This window comes from Hyaena hyaena, unplaced genomic scaffold (genome assembly GCF_003009895.1).
Source record: "Hyaena hyaena isolate Hyena2069 unplaced genomic scaffold, ASM300989v1 scaffold_471, whole genome shotgun sequence".
NCBI lineage: Eukaryota > Metazoa > Chordata > Mammalia > Carnivora > Hyaenidae > Hyaena > Hyaena hyaena.
The window spans coordinates 1117494-1143747 of NW_024081102.1; the positions used below are offsets into that span (position 1 = coordinate 1117494).

The following is a 26254-nucleotide window of genomic DNA, read 5'->3' on the forward strand; positions in this document are numbered from 1 at the left end:
CGTAGCTACTTAACAATGGAAAGTCGGAAGGGATGGGGGCCATCTTTGGACGCATCAGGAATAGAACAAAGGTGTAGAAAGATGAAGGTGAAAAAGATGTCGGGAGGAGGCAGGCAGCAGACGGGCACCTTTCTGTAGGCGACAGGGGGTGGCGGAGATGAAGGAGTGGCTGGGCACGACGGACCTCAGCTGTTCTCGCTTAAGCATGTTATTTTGGTGCCAGAACATGGGAGCCTCTGTGGAAGATGTGGCCTGGCCTCAGGGAGGAGATGAGCATTGCCCCAGGATTTGGAAAGTGTGTTAAAGCCAAAAACGCTCCCCTCGCCAAGATGTCCACATCTTAATCCCTAGAACCTGTGACTATGTTACCTTACTTGGCAGAAGAGACGTTTTAGATGTGATTAAATTAGGATCTTCTGATGAAGTGATTATTCTGGATTAGCTGGGTGGCCCAACGGAATTGCAGGATTCTGAGAGGGAGGGGTGCCTGGGTGGCTCAGTCAGTTGGTTTTGTCTCAGGTCATGATCTCATGGTGAAGTTTGTGGGTTCGAGCACTGCATGGGGCTCTGTGCTCATAGCACAGAGTCTGCTTGGCATTCTCTCTCCCTCCCTCTTCGCCCCTCCCTGCCTTGTGCGCACGCACTCTTTCTCTCTCTCTCAAAATAAATGGATAAATTTAAAAAAGAAAACGATTCTGAGAGGGAGGCAAGAGAGTCAAAGCCAGAAAAAGATGAGATGTTAGAAGCAGAGGTTGGAGTAACCCCCACTGAAGGCGAACCAAGGCAGGCGGCCTCGAAGTTGGAAAAGGCGAGGCAGGGGATTCTCCCCTGGATTCCAGAAGGAACGCAGCTCTACTGACACCTTGATTTTAGCTCCGTAAGGCTCATTTTGGACTTCTGACCTCCAGAGGCATAAAATACATCTGTACCGGTTTCAGTTGCAAAGTTTGCGGTTATTTGTTACAGCAGCAAACGGGCGCTCAGCAAGCAGGGAGCGCAGTGCTCTGGCCTGAGGCGGGGGCTTCCGAGCAGCGGTGGGGCCCCCAGCCCACGTGCTTGCCTGGTCTCCCTAACTGCTGATGGGGGCGCCCCTTCTGGATGTGGATACTGAACTCTAACCAACCCCCCTCCCCGGCCCCCCAAGCCTGTTCTGCCCATGAGCACCAGAGCCAGACCCTCAGGAATCGCCCCTGGATTGAGCCACTAAGTGGCTGGAGGCTTTGGCAGGATACTCGGGATTTGTGCAGAGAGCGTGTGGCGGGAGGGCGTGTGGGGACGTCCGATCGCGGCGGCGAGGCGGCGGTACGGTGAGCCCTGCACACACCAGAAGCTTCCCTGCCTGACTTCCAGGTACTGGCGACACGTCCAGCAGGGGAGGGGAGGGCAGGGCCTCCGCTGAGGAGGGCGCCGCCATCGTCCCGAAGAGCCCAGAGGAGACCCACGCTCACTTTCTCCACGCCCCACTCCCAGGCCCTCGTGGCAAGTTTACGCAGAGTTTATTGTACGTTTCATTTTCTTAAAAAGACAAAGATCAAAGTGAAAAAGACTGAACGCACGAGACTAGAACATTAACAGCGGCTGACTCCGGTTGATGGGAACATGGTGTCGGGCGGCCTCCACTCCCGGACCAGGGGCTCAGCGACTGCGGGCCGGCAGAGACACCACGCGCCGAGAGAACACCCGCATCCGCTTTTCTTGGACATTCTCCCAGACCCAGCCTCACGCGCCTCCCGTCACGCTACATAAAGACGACGGACACAAACCAGGACTCCGTTCTGAGGCAAAGTGACCAGACTGTTACAGTTTTCCCTCCACGGAGTCGAGCTTTTCTGGATTCTTCCACTCCTAGCTCTGAGGGGCGGTGGCCTGCCTGGGTCTGAGGTGACCGCGTGTAGAAGGGTGCTGAGGAAGCTGGCCACACGGCTCCCCTGGGAGGAGGGTCTAGAGGCATCAGTGTCCAGCGACACAGGCCTAAGAACGGAACCCACCAAACCGTCTTGGTGCTGGTTAGGTTTTATTTTAACGGGATGTTTCCTCTTCATCTGTTTTTCAAAATATCAGTTATATCAATATTAGAAGTGTAAACAGGTACAAAATATACAGTACATAGAAACAATTTTCTTAACTAGTCTATTGCCTAATAAAAGTACGCATGAGGAAGCGGACTGAACGGAAGCCACGGTCTCTCGTTCCTGGGGGGGGAACGGGTTGCCCGTTTGGGGGTAAGGGCACCAGTGGCTGCACCAACAAAACCAGAATGGACACCTGTGTGGTGGGGACAGCACTGCAGTAGAATCAAGAAACCTGGGCCATTTCTAATTCTACCTTGAAGATGTCGGAGGGGGAATGAACAAGCACTTGCCTCCCAGGCAGCCTCTCAGACCTGACCCCAGCCTGCTGCCGTCCCCGGGGGAATGAGAGCACACTCCATCCAGGCCAGCGCTCGGCCGGCCCTTGGCGCCTGTCGGTTCTGCTCGGCCAGCTGTGGTACTAGTCTGAGCAGGGCAGGCGCGAACACCTTCCCTCCCCCAAACCGTCGACGCTCTGGGAGGACGAGCCTGTCTGTGACCTGTGGCCTCCCTCGACGGCTGGCACGTGGCCTTGCGCTCCGGCCTGGGGCTGGGAGGGGTGCCCTTGGAGGAGTTTACTTCCTCATCTCTAACAAGAAAGAACACTTGTCCCGCGTGCCTTACAAGGTCACAGGAATCAAATGAGATGCGATGGGAAAGCATGTTGACAATGAAGAAACACTCACTACACAGCGAAAAGGAAAGAGAGGCATTTGGCCGCAGTGGAAAGTGGCCCCACGGGGGTTCGGCAGGCCAGGCTTTGCTCCTGGCTCTGCTGGTAACTGAGGGTCAGGGGTTTCGCCCGCGCAGCCCTAACACTCTGTTTGCAGGGGACTCTCCTTTATGAGGCCCTGAGTCCCACAACAGGGGACACCACGCAGATCCCTTGCCGTCAGGGGCCGCAGATGGCCTGTAATAGGCCAGCACTTTGGGAGGGGCCTTTTGAGATGGAGGGACAAGCTGGGAGATGGGACCGGCTGATAGCGGGGGTGCCCTTCTCCCTGCTGACGGGTGGTGGGGGTTCCCACGCTGAGGCGGGGGGGGGGCGATGCGAGGAGCTTGGAGCCCCAGGTCCATACCTGTTCCCCCATCCCCCCCAGCACAGCTTGGTGGCGGGAGGGGCGGGGGGCTCTCACCTCTGCGCCACCACTGGTCCCTCCCCAGGAGTCCGTGGGGCAGGGGAGGTCCAGGACCCTCCTCACTTGTGTTCCCCGGCCGGCCGACTCCCCGCACACTCAGTGTCGGACTCGGTACGGACACAGCCCACACAAACACACGCTCCGCAAACCGAAAGTACACTATGAAGTTTAAACTGGCGCTACGACTATTTTTCCAGCATTTTCGTCAAGAATTAAAAAAAAAAAAAGTGTTCATAATTAAATTACTTAAAATTCTATGCTGCTCAGTTTCACAATCAGAGAATTCTACTTTGTTTAGAGGTGGAAGCCGGATCGTCAGACAGTTTCTCTTCTTCCAGGGACCAGTCCAGCGGGCTGGGAAGCCTGCTTCTCCGGGCTCCGTTCCCACCACCGCCCTGACGTCTCCCAGGGGGGCTCTCCTTACACACGCGGCCTGCAGCGGCCCGGGGACCGGGGCGTCCCCCCGCCCCCACCCCACCTCCCAGCTTCGGGGCGGGGGGAGGGGGGCGTCACAGGTCCGCACCGTCGCTGGGTCCCAGGACGCTCAGGCCACAAGTCCAGTCGGTCACGAGGTCTGTGGAGGCCAAGGGTCCTTTGGAGGCCGGGCTCTTGAAGGGGTCCGGGGGCCCGGCCGGGAGGGGCGGGAGGGGCTGGCCGCGGGCCGGGCCCTTGGCCCCCGCCGCGTGGTTGCGCTGGTGCTTGCGCAGGTGGTCCTTGCGGATGAAGCTCTTGCCGCACACCGTGCAGGTGAAGGGCCGCACGCCCGTGTGCGTTCGGTAGTGGTCGATGAGCTTGGAGCGCTCGGTGAAGCGCTTCTCGCACTCGGTGCAGGGGAAGGGCCGCTCGCCCGTGTGCAGCATGCGGTGGCGGATGAGGTGCGCGGGGCGCGTGAAGCAGCGGCCGCACTCCCCGCAGCGCAGCGCGCTGCCGTCCCGCGCGCCGCCGCCCGCCGCCCCGGGTGCCCCGTCGGGCGGCCCGCAGCCGCGCTGGTGCGCGCTCAGGCTCACCTGCAGCTGGAAGCTCTTCCCGCACGTGGCGCAGGCGAAGGGCCGCCCGCCCGGAGGGGCGGCCGGGTGCTTCTTCAGGCCTGGCTTGTGGCCGAAGCCTTTGGTCCGGCCGGGGTATTTACAGGGGTCCCCGAAGGGCCTCGGGGCCTGGCCGGGGTCCAGCACGGCCTCTCCGCTGTCAGGGGTGGCGTAGGGCACGCCCTCGGGCCCAGTCCTCGGGTTCAGGCCCACGGGGGGTTTACACCTGAAATTCCAGCCCCAGCGGACCCCCCCAAAGAGCCAGTCCCCCGGCGGGGTCTCCTCCTGGGCCACCGCGGGGCTGAGCTCCCCCATGTCCCGCTCGGGCCGGGCGGGCTCTCTGAGCCCCAGCACGGGGTCCTGGCTGGGGAAGGAGCTGGCCTGGTTTTCCCAGGCTCCTTCCTGGACGGGGCTGGGGAAAAACCTTGTGGCTTGGCCTGGTCCAAACAGGGTCCCGTGGGCCTCTAGGTCAGTAGGATGCACTGGCGTGGCCACCACCTCCTCCTCCTGGACTTCCGTTTTTATCACAATTTTTACATCTGCTGAGAAAGACAGAAAGACCCGGTATCGCTGTGTCCCCCAGCCTATTTAACCGAAGACCCTCTCCTTTCACGTGGCTGTTCAGCAGTGACTCTGCTCCAGGACAACTGGCAGCCCTACTCTCCCAGGCCTCAGGGTCCCGTTGGGCAGAGCCCCCCCATCCGCCCCCCCCCCCAGCAGTCATGTGGGTACCCCAGACCCTGGGTGAGGACCTTCGCGGGAAAAGCGACCACGGCATTTGCTCACCCCGGTCCATTTTCACTTCCGGCCACTAAGGCTGACAATGAGTTCATCCTAAGGCTGACCATTGGTGGCAGCCTGCCCAACGGGCAAAAACCTAGCGTTGCGTTCAGGTGGATCTGAGATCCTACTGCACCTCCCCAGCAGGCCAGCTGTGGACTTCAGGCAAATTCCTGGCCGACAGCTCATGTGTGAACACCCTGTTTCACAGGCCGGTATGAGGATTCAACCTGATAGCCTTTCCGGAAGCGCTCAGTATGCCATGTGGAAGGCAGCAAGCATTCAATGTGGCCAGCTGGCTAATGATAACAATATTAGCAAAACAGTAAAAATGTGTTTGATTTTTATAATAGATGCGCTTGAATCTTGCACCCTGAAGTTTTATATCAGGGACCTAGGCTTTTGGCACATTTTGGGGGGTGCTCAAATACGGCGGAAACGATTAAAGTAACAGAGAGCTGGCCTTCAAAACAGAAGTAAATAGAAAACGAATACCTAAATTTGGTTCTGGCCTTCGGACGCCTGTCTTTGGTAATGCTGATGCCTCACAAGCCGTTGTGGTTTGGTTTGGTTTGGTTTGGTTTTTTTCCGATGCCAGCAGGGAGCCAGGCTGGCTTAGCCTGGGCAGGAGGTACGTCCTCCAAAGGGATCAGCCTAGCAGGGTCGACTGGTTAAGACCATATGAGAAAGGGACTATCGGACACACGTACATTCTCAAGAAAGGCTGTTTAAGCTTCTGGAAGGAGACACAGAGCAGGCCATACAGGGTTGACCACCACAGGCCACGTAAAGGCCTGTTGGCTGAGAGTCAGGGCCTAGGGCCCGGGGCCGAGGCAGCCTCCCAGGCACACGTGAGCCTTTCCCGTCCTCTGCCGGCCACCCCGTACCTTCCGTGGACGCTGCCGTGTTGAGCTTCAGTGTCCCGTCTGAGCAAGCTGAAGAAGGGTGGTGGGGAGGGAGATCCGCCTGCCAGGAAGTGGGTGGGATCGTGGTGGCAAAGTTGGAGTGGACACCTGCTGTGAGGACAGATCAGAGCCCGTGGGTTAGGGGAAGGAAGGGCAGCCGAGACCCTAAGATCCCACCCGGGCTGCTTCTGCGGGAGTGTAACAACCCCCACCTGCCCCGCGCCCTCTTTGGCCCCCTTCTGAGGCACCGGGAAGCTCGACGTCACAGGCCTCTGTGATGTGAGGCGCTGGCCACCTGAGTGCCCCGTGGCGAGGGCAAGGCGAGCAGGAGGGCAGTCTATCGAGTCAGGCAGAAAGGCACCGAGACGGGAGCATCACCAAACCCGGGGCCGGGCCGGGGCTGCCAGGTACCATTAGGCGCAGCCCCCTCCCTTCAGGTGGGGAAAACTCCGCAGTGGGTCAGGCCAGATGCTCGCGATCCGGGGGACCACAGCCCCATGTGCTTCTAGGGCCTTTCCCACACCCTGCCCCCAGCCCCCCGCCCTTGTTCCTGGCGTCTGCTCTAGCTGCGGCCACTCACCAGAGGCGGGACCTGCAGAAACGTCTCCTGCTCCGGAGTCCAGCTGGCTGAGGCCCCATGGCTCCTCCCCGATACCTGGCTGTCCGGCTGCCCAGGCCTCTACCCCCAGAGCCTGCTGCTCCTGGAGCTGGAGCTCGCCCTCCTGCTTGATCTGCATTAAGAGGTCGGGGGCAGGAACGGGGGGCCCCGAGCCTGAGAAAGGGAAAGTGCATGAACACACAGCATCAGGCCCCCGCGGCCCCGGGGTGGACAGACGTCCGGGCAAGGAAACGGTCACTGGGGTTTACGAGCAAACCTGGTGGGAGTGGGAAGCCAGAGCAAGCAGGGTGAGCGGGGCCTTCGGGGCAAAGCATGAGGTCACACGGTAGCGAGCGCAGGGGAGGGTGGGAAGGGGTGAGGATACAACCGTGCATCCTTGGGGCTGGGCCTCTGGGCCCTGGGGAGGACCGAGCTGCTCTGGGGAGGTCCTGCCCTCACTCTCAACACAGAAATGTCACATAAAATGTAAGCCCGAGTATCTCCCCCCACCCCAAGCCTTACCCCCCACACAGGTATATGCGTGAGCATAAAAGAAAGGGTCCAGATACAAGAATCAAGAGCAAACGCAAAGTCAAATCAAGGGCTGGAACACAGGCCAGGTGACCCAGGGAGTTGCTGGAACGGGACACAGGCCTTGGGGGCTGGGCTTTGATGTCGCGGTGTGGCGGAGCCAGAGCTGAGCTGCGAGAGTGGGTGCAGCCAGGAGCCTGTCCCTTCAGGGCGCTGGGACTATAAAAACTCCATCCACCTGAGGGCGCTACAAGGAAGCCGCCACCTGTCTAGAGCCATGGGTGGGACAGCCACCCCAAGACACGGGAACATTCCCATGTCCACACTGAATTCATACTACCTGCGCGCCGCAGAGACCCTAAGCTAAGAAATTCACATAAATGCCGGCGGCCCAGGAGGCCCAACCCCCCAGGCAGGCAAATGCACACCTGCCCATGGGGACACCCTCTTCCCCCAACTCAGGCCACAGGAGGTCCTGTGAAAATAAACTTACAAATCAGAAGAGGGGCCACACAACCCAAGAGTCGTGGCCAAACTCACTCCCAAGGACTGCAGAAAAAAAGCAGCAGCTGAAGGATACGGTGTCCTAGGCGTCGGCGTGGCTGTTGATGCGGCACAGCCAGTGCCCAAGGGTGTCTGGCATCACACCGCGGAGCGGCCCGAAAGCCCCTGGCCCAAGGTCATGGTGGCCCCAGGGACAAGCAGGGGTGGACAGAGAGTCTCAGGACGACAGCATCTTAAACACAGCTTTCAGGGGCGCCTGGAGGCAGAGTCGGTTACGTGTCCCGACTCTTGGTTTCGGCTCAGGTCATGACTGCACGGTTCCTGAGATTGAGGCCCCTGTCGGGCTCTGCGCTGACGGAGGGAACCTGCTTGGGGTTCTCTCCACCCCCCCCCCTTTTTTTGGTCTCTCTCTCTCCCGCTTTCTGCTTCTCCCTGGCTTGTGCCCACGCATGTGAGCTCCCTCTCTCTCCCTCTCAAAATAAACTTAAACAAAAACATAAACATGGCTCTCAGGCATTACTGAGCTCACAACTACAAATCACCACCTGCACCAGAAAAGCAGCCGCTGTGTGGGTCAGCAGAGACGTCGGGCTCCCGGAATTACCACATATGGAATAGGAAGCTTGATAGATTTGGCAAAAGGGGGAGCATCTGATAAATGAGAGACTATCACAACTGATTCTGAAAAAGAATAAAATAGGACCTTAGAGTTGTAAAATAAGAACAGATCTAAACGTCCACTCTCTAGGCGAGACAACAGAGCGGAAGCAACCCAGCGGAGGGCGTGGAGCTAACTGGAAGATGGAGAAGAAATGATGGGCAGAGCTGAAGAGATGAAGAGACATCCTCCATTAGAAAGGGCGATCGGAAAACATCCCAGAATAAACAAGCAGAGAGAACACTGCAAAGCATCTCAAACTGCTGAAAACTGTCGATGACTAAAGAGCCGGGTCAAGAGAAAGCAGTCCATGCCCAGACACAGAGGGTCAGGACAGCCCATCCCCGGGCGCAGAGGCCTACATGTGGAGAAGGCAGACAGTCCATAGATGACAATGGCTAGACTGATGGCCGGAGCTGGCCTCTCAGCAAGGCATCTTCAAGGGGCTAGCAGAATACAATGGCCACCAGAATCGTATCCTTCAAATAGAGGAATGGAATGAGAGTATTCTCTTAAAATTTTTTTTGAAGTTTTATTTATCTTAGAGAGAGAGAGAGAGAGAGAGAGAGAGAGCGCGAGCAGGGGAGGGACAGAGAGAGAGGGAGACACAGAATCTGAAAAGGTTCCAGGCTCTGAGCTGGCTGTCAGCACAGAGCCGGACATGGGGCTTGAACTCACCAACCGTGAGATCATGACCTGGGCTGAAGTCAGATGCTTAACTGACTGAGCCACCCAGGCACTCCTGGAATGAAAGTATTTTCAGGGGCGCCTGGGGGGCTCAGCTGGTTAAGCGTCCGGCTCTTGATTTCAGCTCAGGTCACGATCTCATGGTTTGTGAGTTTGAGCCCTGCATCAGGCTCTGTGCTGGGGGTGTGGAGCCTGCTTGAGATTCGACCTCTCTTTCTCTGTCTGTCCCTCCCCAGCTCATGTTTTTTTTCTCTCTCTCTCTCTCAAAAATAAAATAAACATAAAAAAAAAATAAAAAGAAACAGATGAAATTAATTTTAACAATATATTTTACCTACCCCAATATATCCAAAATATTTAACATTTATGTATCTCATCTTTATAGTGCTTTTTAAGTCACCACCAGCCACGTGTGGTACCACCTTGCCAGACATTTAAAAGGTAAAGCTGATTGGACTAAAAACGAACAAGAAACCTAATTATATGCTGTTTGCAAAGGACACATCTATGACAGAAGGCTGCAGAAGCAGTGTAAAAGAATAAAAGTCAGAATGAAGAAAACTTTTAAAACGATGTGGTTACACCGTATTCGATGAAGCAGAGCTTAAGAAGAGAGATATTCATAGAAAGAAAAAAAAGATCCCTGTGCAAAGTTATATTGGCCAGAAAGAGAAAATAATTCTAAATTATTGGAATTATTGGAATTGAAATTGGAAAAAAATTGGCCAGAAAGAGTAATAATTCTAAATGTTTACTCTAGTAATTTAGCTTCAAAATAATATAACAAAACTCCAGGAGAAATAACTCTCAACTTCTCGGTGGGGTATTTCAACACACCTGTTTTCTATAACTCATAAATCTAGCTGACTCAAGGTTATAGGAAACTCGAATAACACTGTTAACAAACCTGATCAAATGGACACAGTATAATCTAAAGACAAGGAAAACATAAGTTTTTTAAGCCACACAGAACAATAAGGAAAAATGAACACTTTCTAGACCATAAAGCAAACTTGAGTCAATTTAAAAATACTATTCTTTTAAAGACTGATTTTCTAACAACCACATTAAGTTAGAAATCAATAACAGATACCTCCAAACTCCCCATACGTACTAAAATTTAAAAATAGCTGGGGCGCCTGGGTGGCTCAGTCAGTTAAGTGTCTGCCTCTTGATTTTGGCTCTGTGCTGACAGTGTGGAGCTTGACTGGGATTCATTTTCTCTCTCTCTCCTTCCCTCCCTTCTTCCCTCTCCCCTCCCCACAACTGGCGCACGCTCTCTCACTCAAAATAAATAAATAAACATTAAAAATAAATAAATAAAAAGTAGAAGACAGGAAATCATACAAGAGTATGAATTAATAAAGGAGAAAACAAAGATAGAATACAGAGCGCCGGAAGTTGGTTCTTTGAAGAGAATATGAAACCATCACGTCTAAGAAAAAAGAGAAAGCACTGATAACAAGAAGAATGGAAAAAGAACATGATTATAAATACAGCAGAGATTAGAAGATGATTTTATGAATGTTATACCAAGTAATTTGAAAACTCGGGGGAGACGGACAAATTCCTTAGAAAAACTGGAACTTGCTAAAACTGACTAAGAAGCAATAGAAAACCTGAATAGTCCTATACCTATTAAAGAACTTAAGTCAGTAGACAAAAATCTCCCCAACAAAGAAAACTTGAGGCCCAGATGGCCTCACTGGTATTTTCTATTCAACACTCAAGGAACTGATCATTCCAATTTTACACAATCTCTCTGAGCAAATAAGAGCAGAGGGAATACATCATAGCTTACATCAAAACCAGTCTGAAAAAGTAAAATTATATAGGCCAGTCTCACTCATGAACAAAGATTCAAAACATCCTAAACAAATGACTAGCATACTAAATCCAGAATCCAGCAATTGACAACACTGATTCAACAATAGAAAAACACATAATTTGCCATATCAGCAGGTTAAAGGAGGAAAAAAATATCACATAATCATTTCAACAGACACCTAAACAGCCTTCTATAAAAATTCTGCATCTATCCCTGTTAGAAATATCTAGTCAATCGAAAATACAGGAAACTTCTTTAACTTCATGAAGGGTGCTGATAAACAAAACCTTTAACAAATGTTAGACTCGATGTGAAAAGTTAACAAGCATTCTCTATTTATTTATTTTTTAATTTTTTTGTATGTTTTATTTATTTTTGAGAGAGAGAGACAGCACGAGGAGAGGGACAGAAAGATAGGGAGACACAGAATCTGAAGACAGGCTCCAGGCTCTGAGCTAGCTATCAGCAAAGAGCCCGATGTGGGGCTCAAACCCACAAACTGTGAGATCATGACCTGAGTCGAAGCGCGACACTCAACCAACTGAGCCCCCCCCACGCGCCCCTACAAGCATTCTCTTTAAAATCCTGAAGCAAGGATACCTGCTATCATCACTTTTATTTAAGGGCTTTCTGCAAGTTTTCAGCCAGCACAACAAAACAAGAGAAAAAGAAACTAAAGAGTTGAAAGGAAACAAAAACATTCTTATTACTCATAGATGATAGGATTATCTTTTCAGAAGGTCTGAGAATCATCGGACAATGTTATTAGCATTAGTGAGAATTTGAGCAAGGTTCCCAGATGGAAATATCAGTAAATGAAATACAACTGTATTTCTGCACACTTTGAAAGAAGCGTTTTAAGGGAGCCTATCAACGACCATTTTTCTTCCCCATCATGGATCTTCACAGAGAAATAAAACAAAAGAGGAAGGCAGGTGGGGCTAAGTTATTTTTATTACGTAACGATAGCGGAGGTCAATCGGTGCAGAATAGGGGTTCCTAGGTTCTAGGACAGGAAGTCTCCCACCTGACCTGTGAAGGAACTGTCCCAGGAGAGCAGCAGAGAGCGCCTGTCCCCCGTGCGTGGCCCCAGGGGAGGAGGATGGACGGGCAGTGGCTCTAATTGTCCAACCCTACTCCCAAACTCTCCAGTGACAGATATGTCCCTGGTGGGCCCCCTGGAGGGGGTGCCTGGGGGGAGAGAGGGATGTCACATCACTGAGCCCCTGCTCCATGAGATAAAGTGCTGGCAGAGGTGCGCTCCCACTCCCCAGTATACGTCAGCGACAGTCAGCAAAAGCATGTTAAAAAAAAGCACCACTGATAATAGTGATTTAAAAAAAATAGGGGTGCCTGGGTGGGTCAGTCAGTTAAGTGTCCGACTTCAGCTCAGGTCAGGATTTCGTGGTTCGGGAGTTTGAGCCCTGCGTCAGGCTCTGTGCTGACAGCTTGGAGCCTGGAGCCTGCTTTGGATTCTGTGTCTCCCTCTCTCTCTCTCTGCCCCTCCCCTGCTCACACTGTCTCTCTCTGTCTCTCAAAAATAAATGAATGTTAAAAAAAAAAAAATACAATGAAGGGAGCACCTGGGTAGCTCAGTCAGTTAAGAGTATGACTCTTGATTTCAGCTCAGGTCATGATCTAACAGTTCGTGGGTTCAAGCCCTGCATTGGGCTCTGCATCTCTCTCACTCTCTCTGCCCCCGCCCCCCCCAACTCATTCTTTCTCTCTCTCTCTTAAAATAAAGCTTAAAAAAAAAACAAGGAAAAAATAAAAAATAAGAATAAAAATAAACACAAGGAACCTAGTAATATATCTAACAACAACAAAAACAAGATCTTTTGGGGGGAAAATTATAAAACTTCAATGAGAGGGTACAGATGAGCTAAATGGCTTCAGGAATTCACAAATAACAGCAAAGGGGTCCATTCTCTCCAATGGGAATAACAGACTGAACGCAACTCCAACCGCAATCCCAACCAGATTTTTCACAGAGCTTATTAGAAGGCAATTAGGAAGCTGACTGCAAAGTGCAAAGGAAAAGACCAGAAGCACTGGTGTGGAGGATCCCGGCTCCCGCCTCCCACGGAAATCCATCCTGGACAGACTCAGTGCCTGGATGCGGAAGGCAGAACCTTTAGAAGAAAATGTGAGAGGGGGAATCACAACCTTGAGGTAGAGAAGATTTCTTACTTATTTACGGCATAAAAAAGGACAAACCATAAAGGCAAAAACTAGTAAATCCAAGTACATTCAAATCAAAAGCATCGGTTCTTTTAAAATACACCGTGGCCAGGGAGGATGTCGGCAATTCCCATACCTGACAAGAAGATTCATATTCAGAACGTGAAAGGAACTCTTACCAATCGATAAGGGAAAACAACTTACAAGAAAAATGGACGAAAGACGTAATAAACAGGCATTTCCCAGAAGAGGAAAGATAAGTGGCCTATGAACAGAGGATGGGATGTGCAAGCTCATTAATTAGGAAAATGCATTTTAAAATACGACTTAAACCAGCTCACTCCCACCAGATGGGCAGAAATGAGGACGCAGGCATTTCCGGGGCTGGCGAGGCGGAGGTGTCGTGGACATCTGGGCACCGCGGGTGGGTGCCTGGTGGCAGCGCCACTCTGGAGAGCACTCAGACGTTTCCTGGAAAAGTCGAACGTGCATCTTTCCTCTTTCCTATGACCCATAAGCTCCACTCCCGGGTCTCCACCTAGAGGAATTTTTACCTGCGCATAACAATGTTCACAACAGCATTGGTCCTAAAAGCAAAAGAGTTAAGAGACAAGACAAATGCCCGCCAGAAGAAAGGAACGCACTGGGTCATAGTCACAAAAGAGAAAACCATAAAGTGGTGGGAAGGAGTGGACCGCAGCTGTACCACATCAACAGGGATGACTCAGAAACAAGGTCAAGTGAAAGGCTATAGATGGTATGAGCTATACCAAGTTCAACTTAAAGAGGAATATGGATGGTGTGGTCGCATTCAAAAAAGGTTCACCATGTTATTTAGGAATATACACGTAAGGAATAAAAAAATGTAAAGAAAACCAAGGGACTGATTAGATCTATTTTGGAATTTTCTGTTTATCTGTAAAAGGAAGGGCAGAGGAGGGGATTGGAGAATGACGATGGGGCGATGGAAGTTTCCGGTTGTGATCAATTTCTGATGCTGGGAATTGAGAATATGAGTGTTTACTATTAGTCTCCAAGGATCCCAAGGATTTTGTTCTGTGTGTTTGCTAATGTTATGTATGATACACAGTTACAATGTTTTAAAGAAACAAAACACAATATTAAAAAAGAAAAAAAAAACATTTGATATAACATAATACTTGCTCACAGTAATGTTAGCCAGAAGTGGAAGGAAACTTCTATAAACTTATCAAAAGTGTCTGGCAAAAACCATCCTTAACTGCTTAGACCTTTGAAGCACCTTACAGATAAGGACGCCAGCCATCTCTGGGACTGCTTGACAATGTCTTAGCCAAACTGCCGAATGAGAAAAAGAAAGTTATAACCATTTAAAAAGAAGAGATAATTTTTGTGTTATCTGTGGAGGGTACAATTGCCTACATAAAAAAAACATAAAAAACAACCCATGAGAACCTAAAGCGGCCCATCATTAGAAGTAATAAGAAAAGTTAAGCAAATGTTGTCTTTTGCTAAAGAAAGTCAATAGCAGAGCTGTAAACCTGTGATGACTATTTAAAACGTCATTAAGGTGAAAACCCCATCTCACAATAGATGCAAATCATCAGAGAAAACTGAAGCCTTCTTCAGGTCCACGCAGAAGGCTTCGTCAAATGAGTCTTCTCATGGGTAGAGGGGCTCATATGGGAATGAGGGTAAGTCTCCAGAAATGAAATGATACGGTAAATGCATTTCCAATCAAAATGGCGGCCGGATTTTCTGCAAACTTGACATAAACAGTCTGAAACTCATATGGGGGAGAAGAGAGGCCCAAGAAGAACAAAAGCCAAGGAGAGTTCTGAAGAGGAAGGAGGAAAGGGTTAGTCTTCTGGGTTCGAGGGCTTCTTGTGAAGCTAAAACAGTTGAGTATTGGCAGGAAGACAAAGACCACAAAACCAGGATAAAGAGCCCAGAAACCGTGCAGGTAGGGATTGGTTCATGACCAAACCGGCATGACAAATCATTGGAGCAAAGAAAGAAAACACAGCAAACTTTGCGGGGAAATCGGATGGCCCTGTGGGGAAAAACATTTTTAATTCTCCCTTGCAGCCTACACAAATATTCTTTTTTTTTTTTTAACAAACATTAGTTCTTTTTATTTTTTATTTATTTTTGATTATTTATTTATTTTTACAAATATTAATTCTTGAAAGACACTTAAATGTGAAAAGCAAAACTCTTGAAGTTTTATAAGAAGATAGAGGAGAATGTCCTTCTGACCTGGAATGAGGTAGGGGAGGCTATCTTAAGATAGAGAAAGCAGATCATAAAGGAAAAAATGGGGAAGTCTGATTCTACCCCAAATTAAGACTTCCATACAAGCACTACAAAATTAAAAGTCCTAACGTAGACGGACTGACAACTGACCGACCTGACCGGGAAAAGATGTTTTGTCACGCAAATAACAGACAAGGGGTTAGTATCCAGAGCCTATATAAAGAAGTCTTGAATCGATAAAGAGAGTGGAAAACAACAGTAGAAAAACAGAAAAAGACCCAAGAAACCAAATAAACATGAAAAGGAGGCTACACTTCCCAAAGAGCTGCGGAAATTCAAATGCATATGGTGCCATTCATTTCAACCTCCATCAGATTGGCAAGAATCTAATGTGGAAAGCAGGCAAAGCTGTACGAAAACAGGTACTCGGAAATGCTGAAGGGAGCGGTACACGCTGGTGTAACCATGGCAATGGCAGAGGAGCAGATGAGCGCGCCTGGCGACGCAGGGGTTCCTCTTCGGGTCTATTCCCCAGAGAGGCTGTGGTGCCTGGACACAGAGAGACAGGCGTAAAACTGCCCACCGCCGCACCGCTCTTGAGAGGGAAAGATCACAAATAGCGGAAGTGCAAATCAATAGACCAATGGATACTAAATTGTAACGCAGTAGCTTTTGAGATAGTAAGCATCTGTTAAAATGAACGAACTTGATCTATGTGCATCAACAGAGATAAACCTGAAATACAGAATACTGAGTGATAAATCTAATGACATTGATACAATTTTTCAGAACCCACAAAACCATATTGTATACTGTTTATGGCTACATATATACATAATAGTTTTATTTATTAAAAAAACTTTTCTTAGCATTTATTTATTTTTTAGAGACAGAGGCAAAGAGCATGAGCAGGGAGGGGCAGAGAGAGGGAGACAGAATCTGAAGCAGGCACCAGGCTCCGAGCTGTCAGCACAGAGCCCGACGCGGGGCTCGAACCCACGAACCACAAGATCATGACCCGAGCCGAAGTTGGCCGCTTCACCAACTGAGCCACCCAGGCGCCCCTACACATAATGGTTTTAAATGAAAGTTTTAAAATGGGGGTGGATGGGCAAAAGACACAAATAGACACTTTTCCAAAGGAGACATCCAGATGGCCAACAGACTCATGAAAAAATGCTCAACATCACTCATCATCAGGGAACTACAAATCAAACCCACAATGAGACACGACCTCACACCTGTCAGCATGGCTAACGGTAACAACTCAGGACACAACAGATGCCGGCAAGGATGCAGAGAAAGAGGAACTACTGGTGGGAATGCAAACTGGTGCAGCCACTCTGGAAAGCGGTGTGGAGGCTCCTCAGAAAGTTAAAAATAGAACTACCCTACGACCCAGCAATTGCACTACTAGGTATTTATCTGAAGGATACAAAAATGCTGATTCGAAGGGGCACATGCACCCCAATGTTTACAGCAGCACTATCGACAACAGCCCAGGTATGGAAAGAGCCTAAATGTCCATCGGCTGATGAATGGATAAAGAAGAGACAGTATATATATACAATGGAGTATTACTTGGCGATCAAAAAGAATGAAATCTTGCCATTTGCAGCAACACGGATGGAACTAGAAGGTATTACGGTAAGCGGAATAAGTCAGTCAGAGAAAGACAGAGATCATATGACTTCACTCCTATGTGGAATTTAAGATACAAAACAGATGACCATAAGGGAAGCAAAAATAATATAAAAACAGAGAGGGAGACAGACCATAAGAGACTCTTAAATATGGAGAACAACAGGGTTGCTGGTGGGAGGTGGGGGGGGGGATAGGCCGAATGGGTGAGGGGCATGAAGGAGGGCACATTATGGGATGAGCACTGGGTGCTATATGTAAGTGATGAATCACTAAATTCTATTCCTGAAATCGTTACTACCCTACATGTTAACTAGGTTGGCTTTAAATTAAATTAAAAAAATAAAACGTGATGAAAAGGATAAGCACCAACTTCAGGACAAGTGGTTACCATGGGGAGGAGTGAGTCCAGGAAATCTAACAAGGGATTTAACACACAGATTTTTAACACGCAAATATTTTAAATTCTGTAGCACCACAGACACTCAACAAGTAACGGTGGGACTCCTCTCTGCCAGGCAGTGTTCTAGTGCCTGTAATGATCAGATGAACAAAAAACCATGCGAGTTCTTATCCTCTTGAAATTTACCGGCCATACACAAGTCTGTAAACATGAGATCCACAATCTCTCTCTCTGTGAAACACATGTAGTATCTGTAGCTGTATCGATCCTGTAAATACGAACTCTATATAACAACCTAGAAATATACATAATAGATGATACCATCTGCTGCGGAAAACACCAACGCAGGAGGAGACTGGAGATGCCGGGCGGGGAAAGGGCCCCGATTTTAGATAAGCAGGGCCCTGAAGAAGGTAAAGGGTGGAGCCCGGGAAAGGATGTGGAGGGCGTCCCTGGCAAGCGCAGAGGCTCGGAGCCTGGAGCGGCCTGCAGTGTTGGGGGAACAGGGAACAGCAAGGAGGACAGTGTGGCTGGAACAGAGGGAGCGGGACACAGAGGAATAAGCCCGAGTCTCTGAGTCAGTGGGAAGCCAGGAAGGGGTTCTGAACAAAAGACAGCAGGCGTTGCTCTGGGGGATTAGGGCAGCGGCGGGTATGCTGGTTGGGAGGCGCCCATGGGAGACAGTGAGCCTGGGTGGCAGGGTAGAGGTGAGGCGGGACGGCAGTGTGCATGGCCTGAAGGGCGCGCTGGCTATTAGGATGTCCCGATGGATGTGGCTGTAAGAAAGCGTCGGGCTGACTCCTGGGGCCTGGCCTGCACCTGCAGCGTGGACAGCTGTCTACTGTGGCAGGGGACAGGGAGACACGGAGGAGCCGGAGCTCAGGGGGTGTGCAGACTGAGGGGGGGGCCAGAGAAGAGGCACGCAGATGGCATACGGAGCTCTCAGAGCCACTGCCAGGATGCACAGCGGTGGCGTGGAGGGAGGTGGGAGGCCCCCGCAGCCCTTAAAGGTCCGAAAGAACACCAGGAAATAGTGCAGGAAAGGTGTTGAGTAAGGCAGGAAGAAACCGGGTTTCCCGTCAAAGAAGTGAACCTGGGAAGCGAGTGATCGATGGTGGCAGGTGTCATCGATGGGTCCGGTAAGACCAGACCTTGAACGCCACGAGGGTCCCTGCTGGCTTTGCCAGGCGTGTTGATGGAAGGGCTCCGCGAGTGGGAAGAGGAATGGGAGAAGGCAGGCACTGGAGGGCGATGATGGTGGGGTGGCTCGAGGGGGGCAGAAATGGGGTGGCAGGGCTGTGGGGTCAAGAGCAGTCCAAACCGGGCACTCGATGGCAGGGGCAGATGCCGGTGGGAAGGATAAGGGAGGCGGGGCTTTGGCGGGAGGGGTGGCCACCGCGCGAACAGAGAACGGGGCCCACGTGCAAGCAGACAGGCAGCTGGGGTGGGAGGGCCGTGAGTTTTGTTTCTTTTTGTTTCAATCAAACTGTTTTTTTTTTTCAATGTGAAAATCTTTCTAGTCCATGGGCCACAAAAACAGATAGTGAGTGATCCGGCCTGTGGGCCCCAGTTTGCCAGCCTCTGGGCAACTGAGTGGATCAAGGAGGCACCGTGCGACCCGGAGCAGTGCCAGGGTCCCCAGGGCTGCGGGTGAGGAAGCGAGAGCTTCAGCGTTTTCTCCAGCTGTGTCAGCTGCGTGGGAACAGGTGCACAGCAGGCAGATAGACTGAACCAGGATTAGGGTCCTTCCAGGTGGCCACGTTATTAAGAGGGGTGCGGGGGTGGTGACGCCAGTGGACCCGAGCCTGCACTGGGCAAAGAGGGAACAGGGGACAAGCTGGGCAGTGAAAGGGCCAGATGCTGGGGTCAGGGCACCGGGAAGAGCGATCTGCAAGGACAGGGGGGCTGAGGGCACCCGGCTCAGGGCGAGAAGATGGGAGGGGTGCATCGGGGGAATGACCTCGGGTGGAAGGTGGAGAGGGAGTGGAGGGTGGGTGCTAAGGAACAGAGAGGCTGGGGTGCTCAGAGCGCCACCCTGTGGAAGTGCCATTGCTAACAATGATGGCAGGAGCGGAGATGAGGGCTGTGGAAGACCGGAGGTGTCAGATTGAAGGGTGGGGGTCTGCAGGGAGGAGGGGAGACCAGCACAGAGGCAACATGGAGGTGCAGGGACACTGGTGCCTTCCAGGTGGGGGCTGAGAGGGCCGTGGGGGAAGGGGTGGGCTGCAGCGAATGCAGGGGAAGAACCAGGGCGCCTCAGCACGAACGGGTGGGGATGCTCGGGGAAGAGCTTGCAGATCTGAGGTCCTGCTGGGGATGGAGTCCCCTCGAAGCGAGGCAGGAGAATTTAGGAACTGAAGTGGACAGGTGGTCTGACAAGGGGATGCACAGCCCAGAGGGGGTGAGGGGCGAGTGGGGGTCTGAATAGGGGATCATGGGGTTCCTGCTGACGAGCTTGGGGCAGAGCATGGAGTGGGTGTTGGGAGGAGAGGGCGTGCTGGGGATCTTGCCGGCGGCCCCGGTATTTCTGGGCCCCTCTTCGCTCTCATGAATGAAGGGCGGGAACCAGAGAGGCCTCCGCATATAAGGAAAATGAACCAGACCCACAGTGCCCTCCCCCCCACCCCCAGGAAGCCAGGCCTCGTGTCAGATCCCTCTTCTCCATCCACACGGCACTTGGCCCCATCATGCTCCACTTCCAGCTCTGCCCTGGGCACCCAGCAAGGTCTCAGGGGCCATCTGGGGGTCCGTCTGGGGAGCTAAGCTGGTGACTGCTTTCCTGAGCACTGACGGGGTGGTGGCCTCTGCACCCAGGCTGCTCCGGCTGAAGCAGCAGACAGGGAAGACACAGGTCATTCATCACAGATTACGCACGGTAAGACTTTTTAGTGACGTAGGTGTGCGGACGACAGGGGACCCCAGGGCAGGGGGGACGGGCCAGGAGATTCTGCGGGGAAAGCAGGCTCGAGCCTGCGCAGTGGGCTCTCCCGGTCGGTGAGGGGCTGGCACGTCCCCCGACCTGTCCAGGGCGGCACGCCAGTGATCAGGCTTTTCTCGCGCATCCACCTATCCTTTCTTTAACTTTCAAAGGTGCGGACTGGCTCCAGGAAAATCTGAGACAGTGGCAGCGGGTGTCCAGATTCACCTTAATTAAATCTGTGGTTCTAATCACGTTGAAACACACGGCCAGCTGATGGGATTTGCTCTTGGAGGCGGGAAAGGCTGGCTTTTCATAAAACTGAGCAAGAATTAAATTTTGTCTTCAACACACTCCCACCTTCCTCTTCCCTCTTCCCCTAATTCCGTGCACTGGCTCCAACTCTTTTCTGAAAAGCTACGTTTCCTGCCTGTCTCCCTGCTGGGAAGTGTTCCTGGAGTGTTCGTTCAACAGGCCGTAGGCTATAATTCAACTATTAAAAAACTCAGATTTAACACATTTGAGTTGGAGGTTTCTCCTTGACTCTTCTGGGAAAGAAGGTCAGGCCCTCCCTGGCCCTCTACTTTGCTGTTCCACCTGACTGGCCAGTCGCCCTGGCCTTCTCTCAGCCCCTCACCTGGACTCGGGTCCACAGGAACATCTGGAACTTTGGGGGCGGTGCGACGCCAGCTGCACGGCTCCTTCCCCTGTTCGGTCTGGGAGAGGACCTCAGGCTTGGAGATGGCATAGTCTGAGGAAAGACAGAAAGGTTAGCTCTTGCCATGTGGTTCCATTCAGAGCTGGGGACAGGCAGCCTGGGAATCCAAGAATGGCCAAGAAACGAAATTTCTAGATGAGCAAAGAGTACTGGTTCTTAACTATGGGCAATTTTGTTTCCTAGGGGATATCTGGCAGTCTGGAGACTGTGTGTGTGTGTGTGTGTGTGTGTGTGTGTGTGTGTATTTTTGAAGTAGAGAGAGAGAGAGAGACAGACAAAGCATGAGTGGGGGAGGGGCAGAAAGACAGGGAGACAGAATCTGAAGCAGGCTCGAGGCTCTGAGCTGTCAGCACAGAGCCTGATGTGGGGCTTGAACTCACGAACTATGAGACCATGACCTGAGCCGAAGTCGGACACTTAACCAGCTGAGCCACCCAGGCGCCTCTGGAGACATTTTTGATTGTCACGACTGGGGGCTGGGGGTGAGGTGCTCCTGGCATTAGTGGGTCAAGGCCAGGTTAGCCCCACAAACATCAATCATTTGGCCCCACACGTCACCACCCAAGTGAAGAAACTCTGGTAGAATTTGCCCATTAGGAAGCAGTGCATTTCTTCAAACAGAAATCTTAATTTATTTTTTTTTTAATGTTTACTCACTTTTTGAGAGAGAGAGAGAGAGAGACAAGAGCGTGAGTCGGGGAGGGGCAGAGAGAGAGGGAGACACAGGATCCGAAACAGGCTCCAGGCGCTGAGCTGTCAGCACAGAGCCTGACGCAGGGGCTCGAACCCATGACCGTGAGATCGTGACCTGAGTTGAAGTCGGACGCTCAACTGACTGAGCCACCCGGGCGCCTCCCTTCAAACTGAAATCTAACATCACACCTGTGCCCATTCCCATCCGCACTGAGCGAGCCTTCTTGCCTTCAGGTCTGGGGTCACACAGAAACCACCCCCAGAGGGAAGAAGCGCGGGCTCCGTGGGAGCAGAGGGGAAGCGTGGTTTGCCCGTACGACCCACTAAACCGGGGCAGTGTCACCATCAAGGTCACACATCCCAGGAAGTGAAGGCTGAAAGAAAGTGGATCGATTCCTTCCTGGACCCGAAGGCGGTTTGAAGTTTTACACTCTGTCGGCAGGACAGAGACGTCCGCGCTCCGTGCCACCACCCCGCTCTGTCCGGCCACCCGTGAACTTCACCAGCTGGAGGAAGCTTTCCACTCCATCACCCGGTGCTCCTCTTCGGTAAGAGGAGGTAATGCCCGGCAGGGTCAAGGCTTCTAGTGAGGTACACACCCTTTGACGAAAGCCACCAGCACGGGGAGAGAGGTTTGGGGACACCCCAAATCATAGTTAATGGAAAACTGAGTATGGCGCCTTACCCAGGGACACCAGCGTCTCGTAGTTGCCCCTCATCACGTGCTTGTACAGCTCCTTCTGCCACTCATCCAGCTTGCCCCACTCCTGCTCAGAGAAACACACGGCCACGTCACCAAAGGTCATGGGCATCTGGAACCACAAGCATCACGTGCGCTCACCCACACACTTACAGGCACACCCGTCGGGCGGTCCCACCCCCAGGTGCCCGAGGGATACCTTGGGGGCCTCCCCCTTGCTGCCCGGCGGCAGCCGCAGGATCCAGAAGTTTCTGTTTCTCAGCAGGTTCTCCATGTTCTCCAGCCGCCTCTGCAGCAGCCCGTACTCCTGCAGGAGGGTCCCCAGCACGGCCCACTTGCCCTCCAGCTGGTTGCCGAACTCCACGGCCGTCTTCTCGCAGTCGGCCAGCTTCTTCTCGGCCATCCCGGTCCGCCCCTCGAGGGAAAGCAGGCGGGCAGCCTGGGACTCGATCTTCCTCTCCATGGCCTGAATTGTGGCCGCCATTGTCCACGGGGAAATCTTTCAGAAACAAAGAGAAGCCCACCATCATTCATGCCACCCGCCGAGTCCCTTGAGCCCATCTCTGCCAGGTGGGGGGGGGGGAGCGCTGGGCCGGCGGGGCAGGGGTGGGGGTGCGGAGCACCTATGGGAAGCAAGGACACCCTGTACCACATGGGGGATCTCAGCCTGGCGATCCACTCCCCTGGGGAACTCAGACACCATGGCTGTCCGGGCTGGTGCCTTCCCTCCGGCCTCTGGAGCATGTCCCGCAGACCCTGATCATGGCATTCACAGCCCTGCCCAGTGATCTCCTGCATCAGCCTGCGTGAGCTCTCTGCAGGCAGTACCGCATCTCCCACAGCACAGTGCCCGGCCCGCGGAAAGCGCTCAGTGCAATTCTGCTCAATAAACAGTGACTTAGCACAGCTGGGGCGTTTCGGTGGGAAAATAGTAAACTGCAGATTTACTAGAGCCCAGCCAGCACTTCCCACCATAATCGCACAGGAACTGTCTACTGATGATGACCTAGCAAAAAAAAAAACCAAAAAACAAAAAAACAAAAAAACAGCTGGTTCACTGAACCGGCACAAACATAAGCATTGCTCAACTGCTTTTTTTTTTTTTTTTAAAGCAGCTTGTGTCTCTCTTTTGAAAAAATTTTTTTAATGTTTGTTTATTTTTGAGAGAGAGTGCAAGTGTGGGAGGGACAGAGAGAGGGGGAAACAGAGTTCACGGCAGATCCCAGGCTCCGAGCTGTCAGTACAGAGCCCGATGCGGGGCTCGAACCCACGAACTGTGAGATCGTGACTTGAGATCATGACTTGAGCCTAAGTTGGACGCTTAACGGACCGAGCCGCCCAGGTGCCCCTCGTGTCTCTCTTTAATAAACACAAAAATCAAACAGCTAATTCCGCTCCCTCCAGTGCAATCCGATTTTGTCCCCTTCCCAACTGCTCCTCAACTACCATCACTGCAAATCTCTACCAGCCAAGAGTTAGACTTTTTGACACAGGACGGGACAAAATCGACACAGGTCCCCTGGGTCCCCTGAGAGTCTGATTTTGTTTCTCATAGTTCCCACCCCCTCCCAAAGGGAGAATGAGTCTCAGACATTTTTGTAGCCGACCCAGAATTAGAGACGCACCTGACAGACTGGGGAGGAAGGTAAAATGCATCCTAAGGTTAGATTTTTATACGTACAATAATCGTCACAAGGCTTCTCCCAAGCAGTGACTTCCCTGTTCGCATGGCAGCTTGAATGACCTGACTGACAGCCGGGGACCCCGAGGAAGGGCTCATTTTGCTTTGGGGATGGGCTGCACCACTTGATCGACCCACATCCGAAGGCGGGGCTCGTTGGTCAGGGAGGAGGTCCAGATATTTGTGCCTCCTTCTGGCGGTGCCTGAGGATGCATGGTTCCTCACAACATTCTGGAAACTAGTCCTCAATGCTTCTGTGGTTGTTTGGAGGCCCAACCAGATGACCTCTGACCTGAAGAAGGAAGGGCTTCCCCTGGGTCTCAAAGGTCGTGGAGGAGATGGAGAGGCGGAGAGCCACTGGAGGGAGACTGCATGTGCGTGGGAGTCCAGCTCTCAAGAGGTAGGTGGTCCTGCCTCCAGGCTACAGGGACAGAACTGGGCTGGCCCCTTGGGCCACCTTCCTCGACAGCCATCATCCCTCCCCTTGTCCACGTGTCCTTTCCGATCAATCCCTGCCGTCTGGCCCCAGCCCCCGAGTTTGCTCCAGGAGCATCACTTCATCACCTGGCTCGGCAGCTCCTGAAATCCTACTCAGCATCTACGTGCACCTGACCGCCATTATTGCGATCTTTGCGTGGCAGGCAAAGGGCATCGGCATAAGCTGCTTTACGAACAGTAAGGCACGGTTTTCTTACCATTTTAATGGGGCAGGGAGCCCCGTATCAGGGCTCCACACTATTTAGTGGGAGGTGGTGACTGATTGTGGCCAGGCCCGGCTCCTTGCTACAGGGTGGCTGTCCTCAGACCCCTGACAGGGAAGCTTGAGGGGAGCGGATGGTAAGAGAAGTCCACGTCCTTCAAGGACTTCCCACCCAGATGATGAAGTCCAGGCATTAAAGCCCCTTCCAGCCCCTTCCTGCAGCCTTCTCTCCCACTGCCTCCCTACCCAAACAGTCAAACCGTCTTCTGGTGCAGGGGCTGCTTTCCAGTCCTTGAACATGAGCCCCCCCCCCCCCTTTTCTCAGTGCGCAAGCCGACCTCCCGACCTGAAAAGCTCCACCACCGGTCCACTCAGCCTGACGAAATCCTAGCCTTCCCTAAAAGCCCAGCTCAAATCACAGCAGCACAGGCCGGGGAGGGGTGCGAGCCCCTTGCTCTCCTTCCCCTGCACTCCCGCAGCCCCTTTCCACCTCAGCACAAGAGCCACTCACCTCTTTCTCTTTTGCATCCTCAACACCAGTGTAACCTGTCTGCTTCCCCCGAAACACAACGCGGCCCCGAATTCGGAGCCGCTGTGTCTTCTCACACACTTTCTAGCCGTGCGATCCCGGGCAAGTTAACTTCTCCAGGCCTCGGGGTTTTCTTTTGTATATGACAGAACGAGCACCTACCCCACAGGTTTGTTGTGAGGACAAAATCATGCTTAACAGGGCTGGTGCCCGCCTGCTTCTACAAGAGGGAGCAGCTGTCTTCCGCCCCGACCTCGATGGAGCCGGGCACTCGGTGTGCGCGGAATCCAAGCCGCTTCGGACGCCTCCCAGGTGCCACCAGGCCGCTGGGGGGAGCTGGGGGGTAGGGAGCGCCGAGGCAGAGCGGAGGGGAGAGAAAGGAGACGCGGGGTGGGGGGCGCGGAGATGGGGGGGCCGGCGGATGGGGCGGGGGCAGGAAGCCGCGGAGGGCTGCAGGCACTCGGCGTGCGGCGGCCTCCGCTGCGGGGACGGGCGGCTCCGCCCTGCTCAGGCTCGGCCGCGATCGGGGGGCCCGGCCGGCGGGCGCCGTAGGCCCCGGCGGACCCCGCGCCCCGCTCGCCGGAGCCCCGGCCCGGAGGCCCGGCCCGGCCCCCGGAGCCCCTCCCCGGGGCCTGCGGCGCCGTGTGCAGGGCCCGGGCCCCGAGTCCGCGCGTCGCTGCGCGCGGGCCGCCCTTACCGGAGCCGCGGCCGCCTCGGCCATGGCCGTGCGCTGTCCGGCCCGGCCCGGAGGAAGTCGCCGCCGCCGCCGCCGCCGCCGCGCGGCTCCACGCAGGCCGGCCCCCGGCCTCTCCGCAGGCGGCGCCCGCCCGGCCCGGCCCTGCCTTCCCCGCCCGCGTCGCCGCGCTCCTCGCTGGCCGGCCCGCGCCGCTCCGCCCGCAGACGCGCCGCCGCCGTCAGCGCCCGGCCGGTCCACACTGCATCCTGGGAGCCGGCGCAGGCCCGTGAGGCTTCCTGGAGGCAGCGCGGCCGCACAGCCCCACCTGCAGCCCGGAGAGGCGAACGGCAGGCGCGGCGCCCGCCCCGCCCCGCCCCGCCCCTCCCCGCGACCAGCGGACCCACCCACCCCGCCGGTCCCCCGGCCCCCCGGCCCCCGGGGCCCCCCACCCCCCCC

At 53.3% G+C, this 26254-nt stretch overlaps 2 protein-coding genes across 11 annotated transcripts in view; one reads left to right on the top strand and one right to left on the bottom strand.

Moving 5' to 3' along the window:
• Positions 1–1995: 1995 nt before the first annotated feature.
• On the bottom strand, positions 1996–25943 carry ZNF746 (zinc finger protein 746). 10 transcript variants are annotated; one of them, XM_039253894.1, is made up of 8 exons: positions 25105–25659; positions 24589–24701; positions 22412–22711; positions 22198–22279; positions 20739–20852; positions 6499–6690; positions 5901–6029; positions 1996–4775 (listed from the first exon to the last, which is right to left on the bottom strand). In XM_039253894.1, exons 2-8 carry the CDS (start codon positions 24589–24591, stop codon positions 3718–3720), a joined length of 1878 nt encoding a protein of 625 aa, XP_039109825.1. In that variant the 5' UTR covers positions 24592–24701; positions 25105–25659; the 3' UTR covers positions 1996–3717. The 10 variants fall into 10 exon arrangements, with proteins under 10 accessions (XP_039109825.1, XP_039109824.1, XP_039109823.1 ...); XM_039253893.1 differs by lacking the exons at positions 24589–24701; positions 25105–25659 and adding an exon at positions 25820–25943 and having other exon boundaries at positions 1996–4772; positions 5901–6026; XM_039253892.1 differs by lacking the exons at positions 24589–24701; positions 25105–25659 and adding an exon at positions 25820–25943 and having other exon boundaries at positions 5901–6026.
• Positions 25842–26254, top strand: part of LOC120246414 (pollen-specific leucine-rich repeat extensin-like protein 1) — a 1190-nt gene continuing 777 nt past the window's right edge. Inside the window, exon 1 of the mRNA XM_039253915.1 lies at positions 25842–26084. Within this exon, the coding sequence (XP_039109846.1) occupies positions 25842–26084 (243 nt within the window). The remainder of the gene's footprint in view (positions 26085–26254) is intronic.